Here is a 23,253-nt window from a genome sequence, read left to right on the forward strand (position 1 = left end):
TGGTTTGTCACATCCCCTTCACATGAGATGTCTGTGTTGTTTGAGAAGATCACTTTCTGCTTTCTCTTGCCCAATGTCTTACCCCGTGGCTCCCTGTAGATCCTCTGTCTGTGGCAAGTGGTCTTTTTTCAACCCCACAGCTACTTCCTTTCTTTTTTGGCCACTCCTTGTCTAAATCAAGATGGATGTTACAAACCTGTTCAGTCAATAAGAAGCTTGTGCCCAGTGCCCATCTGTCTCACTCATCTCTTCTTGGTCAAAACAACTTTGTGTCCATGGTGATGGCAGAGTTTCTAGCTACCCCTGTGGCATTTTGCAGCCACTTCTGGTCTGTGTTTCTGTCTTCTATAGCCTTAATGTCCCTCTTGCTGGCTGTGTGAGGCTGAACTAAAGGGATTGTTTGTTTGTGTTCTGGTCTTCTTGATGTCTTGTGTCCATTTTCTTTGACAGTAAGCCACTCCTGGGTACCTCGGATTATCAGAGTTAGAAGGATATCCATTGTGGACCTAGATATTTATCACGGCCATTTCCTGTGTCCTCGCCTTGCTGTCAGTGTGTTTTCTGGACCCTGCCTTTCATCGTCTTAATTTTCTTCTGGAGAGTCACTTTCTATTTGTTTTTCTGAATTTCTTTTCTCTCTTGGTCATGGGAGCCATGCTGTTTTTGAAGATCCACTTCCTGGATTCTTTTTTCTCGGCTGCTTCCTGTCTCTCTGAGCACTTCCTGTCTGTTCACTGTGTTTTCTAGCCATCTTGGCCATGTTTAATTTTTCTTGGCTCTGGCATAAGTCTCCCTTCCAAGTGGCTGTCCCTTTGTTTGCCTCCTCAGTGATTTTCCCAGGTCTTCAAACACCCCTGGCTGTTGGACTGCTTCCCCTTGACTCCGCTCTATCCTTTGCCTGCCTTGCTGCCACAGCTGTCCCCTTGTTGCTGCTGCCTGACGCTGTGCCCTGCCCATCCCTATGGCCACCCTTGCTGCCTCCGTCTTGTGCCGCTTTCTGAGTACTTGGGGTTGAGCTGGGATTTGGGAACTGACCATGCCTAACTGGCCAAGGTAGGGGTGGAGGGGAGGATGCTAACGGTCTTCGTTGGGACGTGGGTTGGGGTGGCAGCAAATGATCTTGATCCTCTCTGTTGCTATCTTTGGTCTGGCCTAGAGCTTAGAGTGAGAATTAGGGTGGAAGAGTGGGAGGGAGGGACTGGTCGACGGAAGAGGGGGTATATCATAAGGGAGGAGAAGGGAGGCACAGAACTCTTGCTGGGAAGGGAGCTAGGGAATTATGGGAGTTACTTCTAAAGTTTAGTTAACTGACCCCAAGAACTGTGTTCTTCCAAAATCCAGTGGGAGGCTAGAATCTGGGATATCAGTGACAAGGGCTTTCTAGATATCCTTTGTGTATGTGTTGACTACACACACATAAACATAAACACACAAACACGTATATGTCTATATGTATGTGCGCACCACATGCATACTTGATGCCTATGGAGGTCAGATGATCAGCGTGTTGGATCCCCTAGAACTGGAGTTAAAAATGATGCGAACCGCCATGCAGGAGCTGGGAACCACATCTGGACCCTTTGCAAGTACAGCAAAGTGCTCTTAACAACTGCTGAGCCATCTTTCTAGCCCCTCTGGGCATTTTTACCTTGTCTGTACATTAGGGCACACACTTTTTATTTTCCGGAGATAAACCCATGGCTTTTTAAATCAGATTGTCATGTGGTTCTCTGCCCTACACCCAAGAAATAAACCTACCCACTACTTGACAAGCGGAGTAAGGATGGAGAAGGATCTAAGAATTCCTGGGGTCAGAAGGAGCTTTTGGTGACAGGGTGGGGTCCCCCATAAGAGGAATGCTGGGGTTTGGGATCCAAAGGGGCAAGGCTCTTGGGGTGGCAGCATGTGCTTGCTTTGGTAGACCAGGGGACCAGGGCTTTAGGGTTTGGAGGTGGTGTGCAGGAGTTCCTGCGAGTGAAAGCTGGAGTTGGGGTGGGTCAATCCTGGTGTCCTGGCTGTTCACGGGCCCCACTGGGGGTTACATGTATGTCTCCCTCAGGTTGCCCACGGACCCCGGGGGCTAAAGGGAGAGAAGGGAGAGCCTGCAGTGCTGGAGCCCGTAAGTTGCACTGTCACAGAACTGAGGGTGGTGGATAGGAGGAGGAAGTGATGGGGTAGTGCTGGCCCTGAGGCCGCTGACTTTGGATGTCTGACTCCACAGGGTATGTTTGTAGAGGGACCCCCAGGCCCGGAAGGCCCAGCGGTGAGTATATTATATTAGCAGCCCTTTCTTTTGTTAGAGACCTTTCCTGCAGGCGCTTTTGTGGCTTGCCTAGGTACATCCAAGTCTCCACTCTAAAGAGCCCTTCCAATCCAAGCCCCAGATTCCCACACCTCTGCTGTGGAACCCCAGCCACATGCACCACCTTCTGTCTGATGTGCACATCTGGCTTTCCTTCTTTCTGTCCCTCAGGGATTAGCTGGACCTCCTGGCATCCAGGGGAACCCAGGCCCGGTTGGAGACCCCGGTGAGAGGGTGAGTGCTTTGGGGGTGGGGTAGCCGCAGAAGAGCCACTTGTACCCCTAAGGCACTTGCTGTGTTCAGTAATCCCTTATCAATTGGCTAATTAAAGACTTGATTGTGCTCCCCACAACCTAAAGTGTGGGAGCCCTCTCTGATCCGAGAGAACGTAATCTAGCATCTCCCTCCATTTTTTTCTTCATAGGGCAGAGCATTCAAGAGAGATCTAGAGATGTCTTTGTTGCCCTATAGGGAAAGAGCTCAAAATGATGTCACATCCCTAACTTGATCCTGGCTCCCCCTTTTTCTTCCTCTTTCCCACTCAGGGCCCCCCTGGCCGAGCAGGGCTCCCTGGATCAGATGGACCCCCTGGTCCTCCCGGCACGTCTCTGATGCTTCCAGTGAGTTATCTTCTGGGCTTTGAAACAGGTTCAGGGTAGGGGGTGGAGGGTCGGTTCACTAAGAACTAACGGAGAACGCTGTGGAGGAGAAGCTGGGCACGACGTGCACACCTGAAGTCTCAGCGCATGGACCATGACAGCGGGAGAACCTGGGGCTCATCACATCAGCTGAAGCAGCTGATCTTTTGGGGGTGGGAAGCGTACAGTCTCTTTGGACCTGTAAGCAAACATGGGTCATCTAAAACAGGGCAGAAAGATCTCACGTTTTAGGAGGAGAAGAACCAGAGGAGGGACTCGAAGAGGCTGCCGTGGGGAGAAGGGTGGGAGGAAGTGAGATTCTGGAAGCCTCTGAGTGCTGAGCCAGAGCCAGGGCACACCCAAGACACTGCAGAGCATCTCTAGCTTAGAGGGCACTTGAATTTTCTGGAGGGGAACTTGAATCTTCCGTTGCCCCTCAGTTCCGGTTCGGCAGCAGTGGGGGTGACAAGGGCCCCGTGGTGGCAGCCCAGGAGGCCCAGGCCCAGGCGATTCTGCAGCAGGCACGGGTGAGCAGGGGCAGGGCAGGGGTGTGGTCCTGGTAGAGGGAGGTATGTGGTGGAAAGGGAAGACTGGTGTGGAAAGGGGGTGGGTTTTCTGAGGCCCAGGGGAGACAAGGAGAGTAAAGGTCACAGGGTGAAAATTAGAGCGAGGACGGGCAAACCTGGGGTTGTTGGGGTTCTGTCACATTACCTCCCTCTCACCCCTTCTGTCCCTCCCGCTCCTCTAGCTGGCACTCCGAGGGCCACCTGGCCCCATGGGATACACGGGCCGCCCTGGACCATTGGTGAGTGACTTGGATGTTAAAGTGGCATCTTTATTAGTGTGCACAGTTGTAGATAATCCATCCGGTCAAAGAACCAGGTCGGAAGTTGACTTGCTTCTTAGGTGGGGAGATGCGATGGGGAGCTGTTGGTTGTGTCCTTCCACAAGTTCATCTTCTCTCTCACAGGGTCAGCCTGGGAGCCCTGGCTTGAAGGGAGAATCTGGAGACCTGGGCCCACAGGTGACAACCCCCACGTCTGATGTTCAGCCCAGTGTTCCTCCTCTGTGCCCGTTAACCATCCCTGTCTCTTCCCTCACCAGGGCCCCAGAGGACCTCAGGGCCTCACAGGCCCTCCTGGCAAGGCTGGACGAAGGGTGAGTCCCCTAGGGATGGAAATGGAGCTCAGAGGAGAGGGGACCATGTCCCTTCCTGCTCTCACGCATGCTTTGCACCCCTAGGGCCGAGCAGGTGCAGATGGAGCCCGTGGGATGCCCGGAGAGCCTGGCGTGAAGGTAGCGTGCTTACCCTCCTGTGACGCCTGTGTCTGCCTTGCCTGCCCTGCTCACCAGTCCCTCATGGGATACAGTCCCTCCTCATCCAGGACTGAGTAGGAAGGGATGGGACAGGGCTGGACCCTCGGTTTGATTTTCCCTCTTCTTCCTAGGGTGACCGAGGTTTCGACGGACTTCCAGGGCTACCTGGCGAGAAGGGACAAAGGGTGAGTGTGAAGGGAGCTGGGGTGATGGGGACTGATCTCTAGAGGGGAAGTCGGAACCTCAGAGTAAGTCATGGAGGCTGGGAGCTCAGGGATCTGCCCCTATGAGGGACCTGAGGTCCCTTTCACTGTCCCCTCTGTTTCCAGGGTGATACAGGTGCTCAGGGCCTTCCTGGGCCTCCTGGTGAGGATGGAGAAAGGGTAAGTGCCTTGGTTGGGGCAGGGGCCGGACACAGGAGAATTCTGGAAGGCCAGGTTGGTTCATTCAGTACACCTTCCTTTTCCAGGGTGACGATGGAGAGATTGGGCCACGGGGGCTGCCTGGAGAGTCGGTGAGTGTCTGAGGTGCTCTGGGGAAGCCACAGGAAGCAATGCGCACAAAGGGGAACACATTTCCCTGTCACCCCACTGATGCTGTCCCTGTCAATCCTGAATGCAGGGACCTAGAGGACTCCTCGGCCCTAAAGGTCCCCCTGGTATTCCTGGACCCCCGGTAAGTGACACCAGGGCTTCCAGCCCCAGCCTTACCCCGATCTCTTCCAGTTCCCCACCCTCCCTGATACTTGTTTCTTCCTCCCCTATCTGTGATGGTTCCCACTCCCAACCCGGTTATTTCTGCTCCAGCTTCCCCCCAAGAAGCACTTGGTGGACCGTATGGTGCAGTGCACCAGGGCTCTGACTGTAGCCAAACACAACAAAAATCCTCAAGAAAAACAGAACAAGCCCTCAAACCCACAGACCCACACCCTGCAGATGCGCGCGAGTGCTCTGGCTGGCTGGGCCAGGCTGGGTTTGAGATGAGCGCGGCCTGATCGGGCGTCTGCTGTCCCCCCTCTGGGGTGGCCAGGCTTCCCGGAAGCCACGGTGCTCCTGGCCTGGCCCCAGCTTCCAGCCTGCTTACCCTGTCTTGTGTTTCAGGGAGTCCGAGGCATGGACGGTCCCCATGGCCCCAAAGGGAGCTTGGTGAGTGATGGGCAGAGAGAACCGCCCCCTGCCCCTGTAGGTCCCTACCCAGTGATGGGCATAAAGAACCCACCCCCTGCCCAACAAGTTCCGTCCCCAGTCTTGTAGGCTGCCATTTTGAACCCCTTCTGTTGCTTCCTGTCCTGCCTGTCCTCTGGACCACCCTGGAAGCTTTCTGTCTCCTCTGTTTTGTCACCATCCTCTGACCCCTGCCTGACCCTTGCCTGGGCTGGGTCTGGCCCCCTCTGGTTTGTTTCTAGGGACCTCAAGGAGAGCCAGGACCTCCTGGACAACAGGGCACTCCTGGGACCCAGGTGAGTGGTCTTGTCTTCCCAAGCTTAGTGACGCCACCTAGGCCTCGCCCCCGGTCACACTCTGGTTGGGGACAGGGCATCGGGCCCTCCTGCTCCAGCACTTACTGGGGATTTAGAGGACATCTCAGCCCTGAGGCTCCCGTGACATCTCTCTCCACCTGCAGGGCCTCCCCGGACCTCAGGGTGCTATCGGTCCTCATGGAGAGAAGGTGGGTGAATGAGTCTCAGGGCATCGAGTTCTAGGGCTGGGGAGGAGCGCTCCCTCTCTCCTGGGACTTTAGCTGTGGAGAGCTAATCCCTCTAGTGAGCATGCCCTTCCTCCTGCAGGGTCCTCGTGGGAAACCAGGCCTCCCTGGCATGCCTGGATCAGATGGACTCCCGGTGAGTGGTGCTTGCCTCTGCTCCCCCCAGTATGCAACCTGCAAGCTTCACCGTGGCCGTCTGTCCAAGGTGGCTGTCTGTCCAGTGTGTACCATTTGCTGGAAGGCCACTCCAGGGGCTGCTGGGGTTCTTGCTCTGTTGGCTGACGGGGCAATTTGGGTTGGAAGAGCGCAGAGACTCATGGGAAGTTGACACGGGCCAGCAGTTACATTCTCTGCCTCCTTCTTGTAGGGTCACCCAGGGAAGGAAGGTCCCCCTGGAACCAAAGGGAACCAGGTGAGACCCTCCCTCCGTACTTCCTTTTCCCCTCCGAGGCGTCTTCAGACTGGGGAGGACGTGCTCAGAGTCCTTGGGATTTCCTGTCTCATCCTTCACTTGGCTCTGGTCATTATCTGAGTCCTGTGACCCCAACGCCCGGTGTGGTCGCTGGGTTTCCATTTCTCCCTCCCCCAAGGCCCTCATGGCAGCATCCCCAGTCCTTCCTAAGTCCCTCTTTCTTCTTGCAGGGCCCCTCCGGACCACAGGGTCCTCTAGGATACCCAGGCCCTCGAGGCGTCAAGGTAACTGTCTACCAGGGAATAAGACAAAGCGGGGCAGGGGACAGAACTCAGCACTCTAACCCAGCTGATCTCTCTATCTATACCCTAGGGAGTGGACGGAATTCGGGGCCTGAAGGGCCACAAGGGTGAAAAGGTAAGCCGTGTTCTCTTGGCTTCCACGCACCTCCCCTTGCCCTCCTCTCCATCAGTGCTCCCTCTGCCTCTTCTCTCCCTCAGAGCTCCCCTGATCCTCCTTTTCATCAGTGTTCCACCTGCCCTCCTCTCTCCTTCAGTGCTCCACCTGTTTTCCTCTCTCAGTGCTCCACCTCCCTCCTCTCCTTCAGTGCTCCACCACCCTCCTCTCCCTCAGTGCTCCCCCTGCCCTCCTCTCTCCTTCAGTGCTCGCCCTGCCCTCCTCTCTCCCTCAGTGCTCCACCTCCCTCCTCTCCTTCAATGCTCCACCTCCCTTCTCTCCTTCAGTGCTCCACCTCCCTCCTCTCCCTCAGTGCTCCACCTCCCTCCTCTCCCTCAGTGCTCCACCACCCCCTCTCCCTCAGTGCTTCCCCTGCCCTCATCTCTGAAATCCACCCTTTACCCGTGTCCCCTGCCCCCACCCTGCTCCCCCACCGTTTACCTTCTGTGGTGCCCTCTCACCTCTGTCTTTCCCAGGGCGAGGATGGCTTTCCTGGGTTCAAAGGTGACATAGGAGTGAAAGGAGACAGGGTGAGTAGACATCCGACTGTCCGTCCGTCCCCACCCGATTCCCCATCTCCTGTCCTACCGCTCTCCATTTTGAGCCATCCCGTGCTCCCTTGAAATGGAAGCTTTCCCTCCACTACCCCGCCCCCTTTAGAGCTGGGCCCTAGGGAGATGGCAACTTCAGCCAGCCACACTGTTCCCGCCTGTCACTGTCTCTGCGCATCTCTGCCGTCCTGCAGTGTCTTCTCAGACACCTGCCAATCCCAGCCGGCCTTGCTGGTGCCCACCTGTCTCCTGAGGGCCTAGACCCATCTGTCCCCGACGCTCACCCCCCACTTTCCTCTCAGGGCGAGGTTGGAGTCCCTGGTTCCAGGGGCGAAGACGGCCCTGAAGGGCCGAAAGGGCGCACTGGACCTACAGGAGACCCCGGGCCCACTGGGCTCATGGGCGAGAAGGTGATGATGGGAAGAGTGCCTTGTCACGGGGGCAGGTGGGACACTGGGTGCCGACTAGAAGTCGGTGCTTGATCAAGGACAGCTGTGAATTAACTGCCTCTCTACGCATGGGATCTGCTGGGTGCCAACGGCCTGAGGTGGCACATAGGAGGTCAAGGGGAACAGGGGCTAGGGGTGCGAGCTGGGGTGAGAATGTGGGGAGGGCGTGGCCCCGTCCTGTCAGCTCTACGGGTAGCCCCGTGACAGTCAGCTTTCTAGAGGAGGTTCTTTGCAGCTGGGGGGGGGCAGATTAGGATGGTTTGAACCCCAGTGAAGGGCAGAGCCGGGCTATGAGCTGCCGAGCCCCTGTTCCCTACAATAACTCTGCGTCCTCCCGGGCAAGACCATGCCTGGAGCACTAGGAGGGAGCTGGGCTGGTGCTCCCCCTCAGGGAGAGAGGTCTGGCTGGGTAGTACAGTGGTGGGTGCTGGGGGAGGTGGGCCTGGAGATGGGGCAGGAGTGGCTGAGGTGCAGAGATGGGCTTGGGGGACTCGGTGGGGCTTCTGCAGAGAGTATTGCTGCTAGATGTCTGTGGTCCCTGTCTTTCCTGATTTCATTCTGTCCCTCCACAGGGCAAGCTAGGCGTTCCTGGTCTGCCTGGCTACCCTGGACGCCAGGGTCCCAAGGTGCCGTGATGCTTTAGTTTTCTCAGTCCTTGTTGCCCCTTCCTTGACCTCTGACCCCAGGAACCATATATGAGTGGGGTTCCCTAGGGAGGGTTTAGCTGACCGACTCCCATTGTAGAGATGAGAAATAGAGGCCTGTGGCAACCTATTTGTTGGCAGGGCCCAGGCAGCGCCATTGCTGCCTCTACGGCTCTCTTCCCCCCCATCACCCCACCCCCCCGCTTTGGCCTTTCCCAGGCTCCTCCCCTTGACCCCTCCTTCTTTTTCCATTCTGTCCAGGGGTCTCTGGGGTTCCCTGGTTTTCCTGGAGCCAGTGGAGAGAAGGGAGCTCGGGTAAGCTGGGGGAGGGGGAAGGATGCACAGGGAGGAGCTGGAGGGGGTGGGGGTGGGGTCACTGTGGGAGTCTTGCCTTGTATAATGCTTGCCTGACTATTCCCACCAGGGCCTGTCTGGGAAATCAGGACCTCGGGGAGAACGGGGCCCCACGGTGAGTGCTGTGGGCTCACACCTGCTACCTAGTGGCTCAAAAATCTAAGAGGTGGGCGGTAGCTCAGTTGGAGTCCTGCACAGTGTGAACAAGCCCTGGGTTCATCCCCAGTCCCACACAGTGTGAACAAGCCCTGGGTTCATCCCCAGTCCCGCACAGTGTGAACAAGCCCTGAGTTCCATCTCAGACCTGCACAGTGTGAACAAGCCCTGGGTTCATCCCCAGTACTCCATCAGTTGAGTGAGGCAAGGTAGAATCAGGTAGAAGCAAGAAGATCAGATGTTCAAGATCACTCTCAGCGACATGGTGAGCTCCTCAAGACTCAAGGATGTTTCTGACATCTGCCTTCTGTCTACCTAGGGTCCAAGAGGTCAGCGGGGACCTCGAGGTGCCACTGGGAAATCTGGAGCTAAGGTGAGTGGACTCTGCAAGGCTGGATCTGTCTCCTGATGCTGAGCCTCTACACCCCTCCCCTCCACACTCTTCCTCGGGGATGCCTGATAAACACTCATCTCACTCCCTGACTTTGTCTCCCTCGCAGGGAACATCAGGTGGTGACGGTCCCCACGGGCCACCCGGAGAGAGGGTGAGTGTGGCTTAAAGGCTCTGTTCCCATGTTCCCTGGGGAAGAAGCGTGCATTCCTCTATCCAGCACCTGTCTTCCGCTCATCCCTTCTCTGTCTCTAGGGTCTTCCTGGACCGCAAGGCCCCAATGGATTTCCTGGCCCCAAAGGCCCTCCGGTAAGGTGACCGCTGACTTGTGACCCACATCATTTCCTTCTCCCTCATTTGTCTTCCATGTCAAGAGTCCCTCTGACCCCAACCTCCCTTCCAGGGCCCTGCAGGGAAGGATGGGCTGCCGGGACACCCTGGCCAGAGGGGAGAAGTGGTGAGTGATTCGGGGTGTGGGGAGAAGAGGGGCTTGGATCTTGCTGAGGTGCTGTGCTTCCTCTGGGGCCTGCCCCACTGTCTCCCAGCCTTGTCCTATCTGGCTCTGACATCACTCTGGCTCTCCCCTCAGGGATTCCAAGGAAAGACTGGCCCCCCAGGCCCGCCAGGAGTGGTGGGACCTCAGGTATGTTTCCCTAAGGAGAGAATGTACCCCAGACTGGAGTTAGGGCCTCCTCCCCCAGTAACTCAGCTCTGACATCTGTTTGCCTGGCCTGAGACCCCAAATTTCAGCTCTTTCCCAGGTGTCTCTCTCTCTGTCTCTCTCTGTCTCTGTCTCTGTCTCTCTCTCTGTCTCTCTCTCTCTCTCTCTCTCTCTCTGTGTGTGTGTGTGTGTATGTGTGTGTGTGTGTGTGTGTGTGTGTCTCTCTCTCTGAGAAGTTTCCTGGCTGTGACACAAGGTGGCGTGGTCACTCCACACCAGGGATGGGAAGCCCCAGTGGCAGCCAGAAGAGCAGCAACAATTTCCCCCTGGCTTTTGGGCAAGACTACTGGGCTCTCGATTGGCACTTTGGGGGATGCAGAGTGGGGTCTCGGGGCAGACGGAGCTGAGTTTAGACTGTGCTTTCCCCAGGGAACAGCTGGAGAAAGCGGTCCCATGGGGGAGAGAGGTCACCCTGGCCCCCCAGGACCTCCTGGAGAGCAAGGACTGCCTGGAACATCTGGGAAGGAAGGGACCAAGGTCAGTGAGGGCCGGTGGAGAGGTGCTGGGGAGGGGACGCAAGGCATGGGCCAGTGTGGCTCTGAGGGGCCAGAATCTCTGCTCAGGTTATGACCTGACACCCCTCCTTTCATTTCAGGGTGACCCTGGTCCCCCTGGGGCCCCAGGGAAGGATGGTCCTGCTGGTCTGAGAGGTTTCCCAGGAGAACGAGGCCTCCCGGGCACTGCTGTGAGTGTGACCCCCAAAGCCAACAGCCTATGGATATGGTCACTCATCACCTGGTCCCCTTGATATTACACCCCGCTTCTCTCACTGGACCTACATCTCCCCAAAGCCCACACTTGCCAGCATGTCTTTTGGGGTCCCATGCCTGTGAAGTCTTACCTTCTCACTCACCGCTTACCCTAAATCTGGCTCATAGGGCGGACCCGGCTTGAAGGGAAATGAAGGTCCAGCCGGCCCTCCTGGCCCCGCAGTGAGTCTGGGGCTCCCGGGAGGCAGCGGGCAGGAACCAGGAAAGGGGGCTGGGGAGGGAAGATTCGGGGCAGGTAGTGGCAGGAACCATGGGCCTAGGCATGAGGGAATTTGGGGTAAGTCAGGATGCATTCAACTTTCTGTTGTCCCAAGATCTATGGTCAGGGGTCCTGGGGGTTCCCTTTCCTAGAGATCTGACTCCATCTCTCTCAGGGCTCTCCTGGGGAGCGAGGTGCAGCAGGATCAGGGGGCCCCATTGGTCCCCCAGGACGTCCAGGCCCACAGGGTCCGCCTGGAGCAGCAGGAGAAAAAGGCGTGCCGGTGAGCCTGGGGGCAGGAGCCTGTGAGCTGTGACCTGAGGAGCTATGGCTACCAAGGTGTTTTGGGGGGGAACTTGAAGGCGAGGCTGCGTCCAAGCCATTACCTCTTCCCTTGTGTCGTGCAGGGCGAGAAAGGCCCTATTGGTCCCACTGGTCGTGATGGGGTGCAGGGCCCCGTGGGGCTTCCTGGTCCCGCAGGACCCCCAGGCGTGGCTGGAGAGGATGGAGACAAGGTGAGGAAACCTGAACCTACAGATGTGTCCAGTCTTCTCCCCACTGGAGACTGCTGACCTTCTGACTTCTATTAATTTACATATCTCCTTTCTCATCCATCCCATTACCTTCTCCTGCAGGGTGAGGTGGGAGACCCTGGACAGAAGGGAACCAAAGGAAACAAGGGTGAACATGTAAGTAACCGTGACCCTGACACTTGACCTCTGGCCTTTAACCTCATCCCTCCCTTGTTGCCCTCACTACTCCCCCACCCCCGTCCTGGCATCTCTGACTTCTCCTTCTTTCCTAGGGCCCTCCTGGACCTCCTGGTCCCATCGGTCCTGTGGGGCAACCTGGAGCTGCGGTGAGTGTCTCTGGCTTTCCACACAGCCCCACCCCCACCCCCTGGACTCCAGCCTGCCTCGGCTCCCACACTTCCTTGTGCCTGGTGCTCAAGTCTGGGTGGGTTTATAGACGGAGGACAGCTGACCCATGACCTACCATTGTGTCCTTGTCCCTGCTCCAGGGAGCTGATGGTGAGCCCGGAGCTCGGGGACCCCAGGGACACTTTGGAGCCAAAGGTGATGAAGGAACAAGAGGGTTCAATGGACCCCCGGGACCCATCGGCCTACAGGTGAGCAGGGCTGGGGACAGGGCCTGAGAGGTGGGCTCAGGGTGGGCCTGGGAGCACCTGCCAGTCACCTGCTGGTGGTGATTGGGCAGATGGGGGGAGAGGACCCGCCCGCTGCTGCGGAGCTGAGGGACGAGGATTGACCACCTGCGTCTGTGCTTCCTGTTCCTGCACAGGGCCTGCCAGGACCCTCTGGGGAGAAGGGAGAAACAGGAGATGTGGGGCCTATGGTGAGTGTGACCCTCTCCTGTCCAGTCCCCCTCCTCCCCTCCTCTCTGCCTGCCACCCAGCCAGTCCCTGAGGCGCCACTGCTGACCTCACGATGTGTGTGCAGCCCTACCACCTGCCCCTGCCTTCATCTCTGCTCACCCACCCTGCTCATCCTTAGCCCCTCCTCTCCCTCCCTGCCGCCTCCTGATGCGTTCATACCCCACCCACGCAGGGACCCCCTGGCCCTCCAGGATCTCGAGGCCCCGCTGGACCCAATGGTGCTGATGTGAGTCAACTCGTCCTCTGCCTCCTTTTCCCTACACTGTAAACCCTAGTCCTATCTCGGACACCAAGAGGAGCCCCACGGGCTGGGACCCTGCCTCCCTGCTGGCCTCTCAGCCAGGCCTCTGCACCCCCTAAAAATGGCTTTCCTTCCTCTTCCAGGGCCCACAAGGTCCCCCTGGAGGTGTTGGAAACTTGGGTCCCCCTGGAGAGAAGGTAACTGGGGAGGGGTGAACATATCAGTCTTGACAGGGCATGAGGGTCAGAATTCTGCCTGGTCTTGACTGAGACGTGGGGTTGTCAGGATTTGGGAGGGAAACTTGGATACTCCTCTGTTTGTAGGGTGAACCAGGGGAGTCAGGGTCTCCAGGTGTCCAGGGCGAGCCGGGTGTCAAGGTGAGTGTCAGCTCTGAGGTCTTGCTCTCTAACCCCTTACCCTCTCTGTCTCGTTCTGGGACCTCCACAGCCCAGAAGTCTGCTCCTTGCTTGATTGCTAGGCCGAAGGAGCCCAGCTGCCATTTCCCTGAAGGGAGGAGGGGCCAGGACACCCCCTATCAGCCTAACTCTGACTGTCCCACTGTCATCGAGTGACTAGGGGGTGGCTGAGGCTGTCTTTGACCTCAAGACCCCTCCCCTTGCTCTGCAGGGTCCACGTGGAGAGCGTGGGGAGAAAGGAGAGGCTGGGCAGGCGGGAGAGGCTGGGCCACCAGGGCCCAAAGGCCCTACAGGCGACGATGGCCCCAAGGGGAACCCTGTGAGTTTAGGGGCTGAGTGGGGGGCTCTGGGAATGGGAGACCCTGGAATACTGGGGGATGGGCATCAGCACTTTAGAACGTGGGGGCCCAGGGATGGGGTGATGCCTGGGAAGGAGGTTATGAATGTGTGGTCTCCTGGGGGAGAGAGCAGAGGGAAGTGGGGGATGAGGCAGGGAGAGGGGCTCAGGTGACTGTCTTTCACGCGTGAGGAGGAGAGCGTGTGTGTGTCCATGCGCCCTGACTGACCGTAGGGAGCTAGGGTGCTGACCTTGTTCTCCCTCTGGATTAGGGTCCTGTCGGCTTTCCCGGGGACCCTGGCCCCCCTGGAGAAGCTGGCCCACGGGTAAGTCTTATCCAGGGAGGGGTAGAGGCTAAGGTGGTGGCACTTCGTCTGTTGGCCTCTGTGTGGTAGGTGGGCCTGGATCTCAAGGAGCCAGGATTTGGCGTGGTGACTCTGGCAGGTAGCAGGAGCGAATCTTGGCTGAGGTGTCAGTCATGTTGGGGACCCCCCTCTGACTTTGTTTCACCCCTTCAGGGCCAGGATGGTGCTAAGGGAGACCGAGGCGAGGATGGCGAGCCAGGACAGCCTGTGAGTGACCGGCGACCCCTCTCTTCCCTTACCTGTCCCCAGAGGCCTCCTGACTGAAGCCCTACTTACTCTCTTCATGCCTTCCCTCCTTAGGGATCCCCTGGTTCCACCGGGGAGAACGGGCCCCCTGGACCCCTTGGAAAGCGGGTAAGTCGATCCAGCTGCCCGTCCTCGGGTTGGGTGGATGGAGGTGAGGCAGCAGCGGGGGGGTGGGGTGGGCAGGGAGATGCTGGTATCTGGTTATCTTTGGCTGGGGTGTGGTATGCATAGCTGGCCATCTTTGGTGTGGTTGGGACCTTGGGTGTTTTTAATCCTTGGGCTCTGATCTGTGTTACTTACTGACCTATCAAGGTGGACACATGATGAAGGGCTTAACCTCTTAGTTTGCTGGAGCATGTGGTGGGATGAGGGAAAGGCCCAGCAGCTCTTCACCACAGGCAGTGAGGCTGTTTTAACAGTGGGCGTGGTTGTTCCTGTCTTCACTGTCTGTGAATGGTCCTCTTTGTATGCATGTTTGTGTGTGTTTGCATAAGTGTGTATGTGCACACATACGTATGCATGTTTGTGTGTGAGCGTAAGTGTGTGTGTATGCATGTTAGTATGTGTGCATAAGTGTGTATGTGTGCATGCACACGCATGTGTGCACACACATTTATTATCATTTCTTTCCTGCTCTCTTCCTCAGGGACCTGCTGGCACTCCTGGTCCAGAGGGACGGCAAGGAGAGAAGGGAGCTAAGGTGATGGAGAGGCCAACCTGGGTGCCGGGATGTAGCCCGCATTCTCCCTCCCCAGACTTCTATCTCCAGATGCCTTCCCCATGCCCACCTCTTCCGTGTTGAGCCCCCTGCCCTTGTTCCTGAGCTCCAACCTTTCCACCTTACTCCTCCTCCGTCTCCTCTCCTCTGCCTTTGAGGACAAGTTCTTTCTGTGTGTTTCAGGGGGACCCTGGTGCTGTGGGGGCCCCGGGAAAGACAGGCCCTGTGGGTCCTGCAGGCTTAGCAGGAAAACCCGGCCCCGATGGTCTTCGGGGGCTCCCGGGCTCGGTGGTGAGTTGCAGCGTGAAGGACCTGGGAGGAGGGTGCCGGCCATGGGCGGTGTGTAATGTAGCGACAATCCTCCCGACCCTGGGATGTTCTTTCTAATCTGTAGGGTCAGCAAGGCCGCCCTGGAGCCACAGGCCAGGCTGGGCCCCCGGGTCCTGTGGTAAGAGACTCACTATATGGGTGGGTGGGTGGGTGGGCTCCCTGGACTGGCCAGAGCCAGGGAGGGAATAGAAGGTGAACTTGGATCCACCTCTGAGGAGAGTGACTTCCTGTCTCCCCACAGGGACCCCCAGGGCTTCCTGGCCTCCGGGGTGATGCTGGAGCCAAGGGAGAGAAGGTGAGAGAAGATACGGGGTCACATGCCCCAGATCCCACGGGGTCACATGCCTCAACCCCAGATCCCACGGGGATGCCTGCTCAGCGCCCCTCTGTTGTGCTTCCGGCCTCCAGGCCCAGACCACGGGTTCTTACTCATGGGACCGTTCCCAGCCGAAGCTTTCTCCAGAGCCTGCGTCTGTCTCCGTCTTCTTGCCCTTCTTCACCTGAGTGCATTCTTTTAGCATCCCTTTGTCCACCTTCCCCCTTATCCAGGGCCACCCAGGTCTCATCGGACTGATTGGGCCGACCGGAGAGCAAGGCGAGAAGGGCGACCGTGGCCTCCCTGGACCTCAGGGCTCACCCGGACAGAAGGGAGAGACGGTGGGTCCAGGACATGGCTGAGAGATGTCGGGGGGGGGGGGGAGGGGCGAGGACAGGAACGGGTCTGTGGGGTGGAGGGATCGAGACCCAGCTCTCCCTATGCTGTTCTAGGGTATCCCAGGAGCATCTGGCCCCATCGGTCCTGGAGGGCCCCCCGGCCTGCCTGTAAGTACCCCATCTCCCCCTCATAGTCCCGTAAGCTTACTGCAGACTCCCCGTCCAGGCCTCTGTGTGCCACGGTCTCTCCCGCCTATGTCTCTGTGCCGCTCCTGGACTCGCGACTTTGTCTCTGCGGTCCTATGCCCTGTCCTGAGCTGACCCCTTCTGTTCATTTACAGGGACCCTCTGGCCCCAAAGGAGCTAAAGGAGCCACAGTGAGTGATCTAGCCTTGACTTTCGCTCTCCCTCAGCGGGCCCTAACCCCGACTCTCCAGGGCAACCTCACATTCCCCTGTCTCAGTGGGGAATCCCTCATTTCTGCCAAGAGACCAATTTGACCTTTTTGTGACCCTGATCTTATGCTTGATCTCTTGACCCCTCCTTGATCTTATTAATTCCTTTGTTAGGGCCCGGCTGGACCCAAGGGAGAGAAGGGTGTCCAGGGCCCTCCAGGACATCCGGTGAGTGAGGAGTGAGCGGTACCTGCTGCGCTGGCTGTGAGCACCCCATCGTACCTACCCTTTACTCTCATGGGGACCTCACTGTACCCTCCCTGTCTCCACCCAGGGCCCCCCGGGCGAGGTGATCCAGCCACTGCCCATCCAGATGCCCAAGAAGACCCGCCGCTCTGTGGATGGAAGCAAACTGATGCAGGATGAGGAGGCTGTGCCCACTGGCGGTGCCCCGGGCAGTCCTGCGGGGCTGGAGGAGATCTTTGGCTCCCTGGACTCTCTGCGGGAGGAGATCGAGCAGATGAGGAGGCCGACGGGGACCCAGGACAGCCCTGCTCGCACCTGCCAGGACTTGAAGCTGTGCCACCCCGAGCTTCCTGATGGTCAGCACCAGCCTTGGGCCGGGCAGGGCACAGAAAAGTGGCGGCTGGGAGTGGGATCTTAGTGGAGGTGCAGGAGTGGGGTGAAGTACTTCAGGGTCCTAGCAGCCGACAGAGCTCTGGCCTGTGAACACGAGTGTCCATGAGAGCAGACACATATATGTGTGCACACACACCTGAATCCGTAGATGGTACACGTCGCATCTACACATCGCCATCCTTCCACAGGGCAGTACTAGAGATGCAGGCACCAACCAGAGGTTGGGGAGGGCTGCAAGGTGCTCAGAATGGACAGAGTGGGAAAGCAATGGGGGACTGGGCTGTGGGTCTGGCTGGGACACTGGGGCAGAGCAAGGGAAGAAAGTCTGCAGAGAGGACTCTGTTGGAGCATGAGCCCGCCATGACCCTGACCTCCTTGTTCCTTCCCCTACAGGAGAGTACTGGGTTGACCCCAACCAGGGCTGTGCTCGGGATGCCTTCCGGGTGTTCTGCAACTTCACAGCAGGAGGGGAGACGTGTGTCACGCCCAGGGATGACGTCACACAGGTGCGAGCTGCTGGCCCTCAGTCTGCCTGCCCTTGTCCATCGTTTTGTGTGACCTTTGTCACATTTCCTCCGATCCCCAGACTGCAGTTTGCCGGTCCTTATCCCGTCTGTGGCTGCTCCCCACATTGTCATTGTCACCCCCACTCTTCTCTCTCTCCAGTTCTCCTACGTGGACTCCGAGGGCTCCCCAGTGGGTGTGGTCCAGCTCACCTTCCTGCGGCTGCTCAGCGTTTCTGCCCACCAGGATGTCTCCTACCCTTGCTCTGGAGTACCCCAGGATGGTCCCCTGAAACTCCGAGGGGCCAACGAGGATGAGCTGAGCCCTGAGACCAGCCCTTACGTCAAGGAGTTCAGAGATGGCTGTCAGGTGGGAACCAGAAATGCTGGGATGGGTGGCAGGTCCCAGATTTGGGCTACAGGAAGACAGGGAGACACTTTCAGCAGGGTGCTTAGAGACCGGCAGGCAGGCAGGAGTACAGTGTCCCGGTGCCAGACGCACCGAGGGGAGGGAACTTAAAGGGCTAAAGAGGAGGGTAGGGAAAGTGGAAGCCAAGCTTGTATGGGCTCATGCGTGCGCACACAGTTGCCTTACACGGGCTTACACAAGCTTGTGCAACTGTGCACATCCAGATGCCCAGCACACAGAGGTTACAAACATATGCCCCTGAGAGCGGGCGCACACTGACATGCTAGGCCATGCATCCGGAATCATCTGCATGTGGGCAAGATTCTCAGAGGAGAGTCGAGCCAGAGGCTGAGGTCAGGGGTCCACCGAGGGAAGCCTCACAGTGCTCACAGATCCTCCTTCCCTGTCCCCCTGTGAAGACCCAGCAAGGCCGGACGGTGTTGGAGGTGCGCACGCCTGTACTGGAGCAGCTGCCCGTGCTGGATGCTTCCTTCACAGACCTGGGGGCCCCCACAAGACGGGGAGGGGTGCTTCTGGGGCCTGTCTGCTTCATGGGCTAGGCCTGACTCTGATGCTGACAACCAAAGCCAGGTCCAGGTGGAGTCACACAGCACAGACTCCATGTCACCTCTCATGAGGATCTCTCATCGTCGAGAGGGCCTTGGGCCAGGGATCTCAAGCCTCAAGTTGGGCAGCACCCAGGGCTGGGGTGAACCAGGGGTGCCCCGACAGCCCAGGGGGAGGGTGGTACCTGGGCCTCCGGCACTCCCACTTAAGAGCTGAGACCTTTATTTAAAACACTTCCCTGTCACCCCAAATAAGTGGAAGAGAAAGGACACTGTGTATTTTGTATTTAAAAAAAAATAATTATATTAATTATTTAAAGAGTGGAAGAACAAAGTAACAAAGAAGATAAAGAGAGAAATGCCAAAAATCCCAGCAAATGTTGGGGATAGGTGCTGCAAGGGTGGGCCGGCAGCCCATCCTCCACTCAGGGTTTTCCCTAGTGCCTGTGGGTGTGGCTTCCTGGGATGAACCCCTCCTTCTCCTCCCACCTGGGGCGCCAAGAATGCTGGAACATGGTCTCCCCTGCCTCAGGACTCCAGCCCTCTTTCCCCAGGATCTAAGCTCTGTGACACATCTGTCCCTGAGAGGAATGACCTGCTACTTAAGACCAGGCCGCCCCTGGAAGGGAGACCAGACCAGAGGGCTGTGCAGGCCCTTATGGAGATACTGATGTTCTGCCAGTGGCTCTGAGCCACTGTCCTGGCCACACCTCCTCACCTTCCCTGATTCTGGAGAGAAAGCTAATGCCTAGCCTGTGGCCAGAAGGGACTCCCAGGACCCCTCTAGCCCTATGCCCAACGTCCCTCCTGACTGCCGGTTAAACAATGTGATTGTCTCCTCCTGGGCTGGTACTTGTGTTGTTATTTCAGTCTCCGAGCTTCTCACAGAGCTCCTGCCCCCTAGAGGCTGGCTTCACCCTACACACAGGAGTTCTCCAGCGAGTCCCAGGGTGGCAAGAGCAGACCCCCAAATGGACACTCCAGGGATGTCATGCACAGGGCTCTGGTTCAGTGCAGAGCTGCCACTGGCGGTGTGAGCTTTGTCTCCTCCATTTCCCCTCAAATCCAGCTGTCCTCAGGCCTTCAAGGTTAGAAGGCTCTGAGTGGTTCAGTCTAAACTCCACCCGCTTCTGAGATTCCACTTCCCCATGTTCTTTCCCAAGACACAATGTGGCCTCAGGCTTGCAACACTGTCAAAAGCCAGAACTGAAGTCAGGCCTCCGACAGGCACATGCTTTTACATATACATATGCATGTAAGCATCTTTTTCTTTGTGGCTTGGTTTGTGTATAGACTCCGGTTTCTCTGGCCAGGGATACTGACTTCCTTCCTTCCCAAGATGCCCTTCTCTGGACTTGCTCAGTAGCTTAGGTCTGCTCTGGCCACCCCTAGAAGGCCTCCTGCTTTCCGGGGGCTTCCCATCTTCACACAGCATTGCTTGCTCTGGTCTGTCAAGTGGAGGTTGAGAGTTACTCCAGGGCCTTATCCAACTGGGGTGCCCCTCCTTACAGTGTGTCTAGTTCCTGTCTATAGCCCATGGGATGGGGTGGCTGGATGTCATTCATTTGCGTCTTCCACTCACCTCATCCCCAACACTTCTCTGTGGTGAGTCCCAGACTGCATCACAGATAATTCCTGCTGAAGGACAAAACCATGGGACTTTGGACCCCACTCATTTTTGATCCCAGGAGGTTCCCACCCTGTATAGGTGCAGACTCAGTGGAGGTAAAGACCTCACTGAAGGTGCAGACTCGGTGGAGGTGGAGAACCTAGTGCAGGTAGATGCCTCAGTGCAGACGGAGACCTCAGTGCCAGTGGAGACCCAGTGTGGCTGCAGACTCAGTGCAGGTATAGACTCAGTGCGGGTGAAGACCCTAGTGCAGGTGCAGAGTTAGTGCAGGTGGAGACTAAGTACAGGTGGAGAGTCAGTGCTGGTACAGCAGACTTGGTGCAGGTGCAGCATCAGTGCAGGCGGAAACATCCTGTACAGGTGCAGAGGCAGTGCAGATGGAGAGGCAGTGCAGATGGAGAGGCAGTGCAGATGGAGAGTCAGTGCAGATGGAGAGGCAGTGCCAGTGGAGACAGTGCAGGTAGAGTCCCCTCCTGCATCTGAGTACCACAGTTCTGCCTTTCTCTCTGCCTCTGCTGTCTTCTACTTAAGTTGTCTTCTCCATTGCAAAGTAGTCAGAATACAGTCCCTGGCTGGACATGCGGTGGTACATGCCTTTAAATTCTGAGCACTGGGAGCCAGAGACAGGTAGATCTCTTAGTCAAGTTCCATGACAGCCTGAGCTACATAGAGATCCATGTCTCAAAAACAACCCAGAATATTGAAGTCCCTACACTACCACTTAATCTTTTCTCCTTCTTCACCCATCAATTTCTTATTTCTTGTTCCTCAAACCTTAAGGGAGCTGAAGTATGTACGTGTGTGTGTGTGTGTGTGTGTGTGTGTGTGTGTACCATCTCATCTATCTAGTAACACAGTGGATGCACTATGAGGGATCCTGTCTGCCTTTCCATGTCTATAGTCAAGTCTTGAGAGAGACCTCCCCCACCCCCATCTTCTGCTCCCTGGCCTCAGAGACACTCACCCTCCCCACCCAGACTCATTCCCAGCAGGGTTGGGCCAGAGCTGAGGTTTGGCTATGGCTCTCTGCAGCTGGTACTAAACCACAAAGGTCACTCCGAGAGCACAAAGAGGAGTGTCCCCAAAGGTCACTTTTGCTCTGAGCTCAGGCAGCTTTTCTCCATGGAAACAATGTCACACAGTTTTAGTTGGAGGTTAGGTCCCCAACCCACAACAGGCTATTAAATTTCTGTGCCAGGCAACCTGATCTGACAGTTCATGAGCCGCTCTGCCAAGTGGCAGCTGAGTGACAGGTTCACAGCCCCTCCCTGCCGCCGCTTTTCCTTTCTCTGGGAACCTGCGGTCTGGCTCTCAGGCGGCGTGGGAGGAGTTGAGGGCAGAGGTTCTGAGGTGGATCTTCTGGGGGCATGTGGGTGCCCCTGATGGCTTAGGGCAGAAGTCTCTCTATGGTGTGTGTGCATGTATGCACTTGCATGTGTGTGTCTGTGTGAACCAGGAAAGAAAGAAGCAAGTGATCAAAAGCTTTGAGGCCCCACAGTGGGTCTGACTGGGACAGAGCATCCCAGCTGCTATAGGAGGTGACAGTTCTAGAAAGATTTCAGTCTCCAAGTTTAGCTGAAACCCCAAATTAGAGGGATGCTGTGTCCCTGTCACCAGAACAGGCAAGAATAGGACAGAATTGTGGGGAAGATGAAACAGCCGCACAGCCCGCCGCCCTGTTGGTGGATCAGAGGAGGAGAAGGAGAAACAAGGAGGGGAGGGAGACCACCAAGGGGAAGTCCCTGGGCCTGTCACACGACCCGAAGCCACTTCTTGGCTTTGGGTTTCTATAGGTTAAAAATAATCTTGTAAGCCAAGCGTGGTAGCATATGTCTGCAAATCCAGAGCCTGGGGAGGTTGAGGGGGGGGGTTGCTGAGTTTTGAGGTTAGCCTGAGCTATGTAGTGAGTTAGAGACCAGTCTGGCTATAGTGAGAGGTCCCATCACAAACACACACACATAACAGAACAAAGACCATGAAGGATAATACATTTGGGCCACTGTCCTGAGACCGCTAGACCCTAGAAGGTTGTGGCCTTCACTGCTCTCGACCTTGGTTGGGTACTTACACAGGTGCAGACACACAGGGCCAGACTAGGTGGGAGTGGATAGGAGCGGGAAGGGAGGGAGGAACAAGACTCGAGCTGCCTCAGAAGGAAGGTTTTATGTGGCAGAGTAGAAATCCAGGCTGAAGGGCATGGTCCCTCTTCCTGTGAGCCTAGTAGAGCAGACCTATGATGGTCACATGCCACCTTCTTCCTGGAGGGCTCCTGAGAGCCTCTAGTCTGTTGAGGCTCCACCACCCTGCCTTGGATGCTCCTGAGTGTCCTATTGGTATTATTTTTCTCATCTTCACAGCAGTTTCATGCGAAGTGGCATTAGGTGCTGACTACTGTGTCTTTGGCCCTTTGTTGTGTAGCATTCCAACTTGTAAGGAAGCTGTTAAGACTCAGGCTGGTCTAGGGCTGGTGAGATGGCTCAGTGGGTAAGAGCACCCGACCGCTCTTCCGAAGGTCCAGAGTTCAAATCCCAGCAACCACATGGTGGCTCATAACCATCCGTAACAAGATCTGACACCCTCTTCTAGAGTGTCTGAAGACATCTATAGTGTACTTACATATAATAAATAAATAAATCTTTAAAAAAAAATTAAGACTCAGGCTGGTCTAAAGGTGGTCTAAAGGGATAGGAACATTCCATCCTGCAGGGATACTCCTTAAAACTCAGGAAGTGAACAACTCAAAAGTTCCAGGAAGCTCCTGAAACTGACCAGATTCACAAGTTCCTTCCCATCCCAAGTGCATACCCAGAAAGAACTGCTGAGGGACACTCGGACCTGCTGAGCTTCTGGAGACAATCTCACTCCAAGTTTCCAGTTTCATGAGCCCAAGCTGGAGTGCATTCTTGAGTGTAGCTGTCACTGATTCCTATAAGTAATCCCTTATCCACACTCCACAGTAACCCCATAGACTTAACTCATTGATGCCCCAGTTGTGTCTTGGTGGTGTTCTTACTCTGGTCTGTTGTTGGTTCCCTATCTGAGGTGAGTAGGAATTTATTCACATCTCACTGGGAACGGCATCACGCAACACCTTAAATGAAGTACCGGGATACCTCCCTGAGCAGCCCAGTTGGGGAAGCAAACCAGATCTTGGCCTCAGTGAAAGGCAACAAAGTAGCCTGCTTGCTTTGGTGGATGCAACCATGTTAGCCCCCTGCTGACTCTGCACTACACATTGATCTGCTCCTGAGCTGTCTGCGGCTTTCCCCAGTACAGGAGGGGAAAGGATGCACCCGAGATTCCTGTTCTGGACTCTGGTGTGCAGCCTCACTGTTTCATCTGTG

The 23,253-nt window shown here is 56.7% G+C and overlaps 1 protein-coding gene across 4 annotated transcripts in view; it reads left to right on the top strand.

The window, feature by feature from the left end:
* The window catches only part of Col11a2 (collagen type XI alpha 2 chain), a 27,362-nt gene extending 8,242 nt beyond the window's left edge, over positions 1–19,120 (top strand). For 3 of the 4 annotated variants that reach the window (XM_021218193.2, XM_029531256.1, XM_021218196.2), the window contains 58 exons: positions 2,060–2,119; positions 2,222–2,263; positions 2,474–2,536; positions 2,848–2,922; positions 3,381–3,467; positions 3,689–3,745; positions 3,911–3,964; positions 4,045–4,098; positions 4,183–4,236; positions 4,389–4,442; positions 4,587–4,640; positions 4,727–4,771; positions 4,879–4,932; positions 5,358–5,402; positions 5,663–5,716; positions 5,881–5,925; positions 6,044–6,097; positions 6,329–6,373; positions 6,604–6,657; positions 6,746–6,790; positions 7,306–7,359; positions 7,683–7,790; positions 8,402–8,455; positions 8,735–8,788; positions 8,898–8,942; positions 9,303–9,356; positions 9,484–9,528; positions 9,630–9,683; positions 9,778–9,831; positions 9,964–10,017; positions 10,465–10,572; positions 10,691–10,780; positions 10,974–11,027; positions 11,240–11,347; positions 11,472–11,579; positions 11,700–11,753; positions 11,870–11,923; positions 12,086–12,193; positions 12,367–12,420; positions 12,633–12,686; positions 12,845–12,898; positions 13,025–13,078; positions 13,329–13,436; positions 13,727–13,780; positions 13,973–14,026; positions 14,120–14,173; positions 14,712–14,765; positions 14,967–15,074; positions 15,178–15,231; positions 15,355–15,408; positions 15,663–15,770; positions 15,882–15,935; positions 16,109–16,144; positions 16,337–16,390; positions 16,497–16,764; positions 17,195–17,307; positions 17,468–17,674; positions 18,133–19,120. In XM_021218193.2, the coding sequence (XP_021073852.1) occupies positions 2,060–2,119; positions 2,222–2,263; positions 2,474–2,536; positions 2,848–2,922; positions 3,381–3,467; positions 3,689–3,745; positions 3,911–3,964; positions 4,045–4,098; positions 4,183–4,236; positions 4,389–4,442; positions 4,587–4,640; positions 4,727–4,771; positions 4,879–4,932; positions 5,358–5,402; positions 5,663–5,716; positions 5,881–5,925; positions 6,044–6,097; positions 6,329–6,373; positions 6,604–6,657; positions 6,746–6,790; positions 7,306–7,359; positions 7,683–7,790; positions 8,402–8,455; positions 8,735–8,788; positions 8,898–8,942; positions 9,303–9,356; positions 9,484–9,528; positions 9,630–9,683; positions 9,778–9,831; positions 9,964–10,017; positions 10,465–10,572; positions 10,691–10,780; positions 10,974–11,027; positions 11,240–11,347; positions 11,472–11,579; positions 11,700–11,753; positions 11,870–11,923; positions 12,086–12,193; positions 12,367–12,420; positions 12,633–12,686; positions 12,845–12,898; positions 13,025–13,078; positions 13,329–13,436; positions 13,727–13,780; positions 13,973–14,026; positions 14,120–14,173; positions 14,712–14,765; positions 14,967–15,074; positions 15,178–15,231; positions 15,355–15,408; positions 15,663–15,770; positions 15,882–15,935; positions 16,109–16,144; positions 16,337–16,390; positions 16,497–16,764; positions 17,195–17,307; positions 17,468–17,674; positions 18,133–18,273 (4,092 nt within the window). In that variant the 3' untranslated portion in view covers positions 18,274–19,120. Of the gene's footprint in view, positions 1–2,059; positions 2,120–2,221; positions 2,265–2,473; positions 2,537–2,847; positions 2,923–3,380; positions 3,468–3,688; positions 3,746–3,910; positions 3,965–4,044; positions 4,099–4,182; positions 4,237–4,388; positions 4,443–4,586; positions 4,641–4,726; positions 4,772–4,878; positions 4,933–5,357; positions 5,403–5,662; positions 5,717–5,880; positions 5,926–6,043; positions 6,098–6,328; positions 6,374–6,603; positions 6,658–6,745; positions 6,791–7,305; positions 7,360–7,682; positions 7,791–8,401; positions 8,456–8,734; positions 8,789–8,897; positions 8,943–9,302; positions 9,357–9,483; positions 9,529–9,629; positions 9,684–9,777; positions 9,832–9,963; positions 10,018–10,464; positions 10,573–10,690; positions 10,781–10,973; positions 11,028–11,239; positions 11,348–11,471; positions 11,580–11,699; positions 11,754–11,869; positions 11,924–12,085; positions 12,194–12,366; positions 12,421–12,632; positions 12,687–12,844; positions 12,899–13,024; positions 13,079–13,328; positions 13,437–13,726; positions 13,781–13,972; positions 14,027–14,119; positions 14,174–14,711; positions 14,766–14,966; positions 15,075–15,177; positions 15,232–15,354; positions 15,409–15,662; positions 15,771–15,881; positions 15,936–16,108; positions 16,145–16,336; positions 16,391–16,496; positions 16,765–17,194; positions 17,308–17,467; positions 17,675–18,132 lie in introns of those variants that run through there. The other variant, XM_029531257.1, reaches the window with a different exon arrangement.
* The last annotated feature ends 4,133 nt before the right edge of the window (positions 19,121–23,253 follow it).

This window comes from Mus pahari, chromosome 18, assembly GCF_900095145.1.
Source record: "Mus pahari chromosome 18, PAHARI_EIJ_v1.1, whole genome shotgun sequence".
In the NCBI taxonomy this organism is placed as follows: domain Eukaryota; kingdom Metazoa; phylum Chordata; class Mammalia; order Rodentia; family Muridae; genus Mus; species Mus pahari.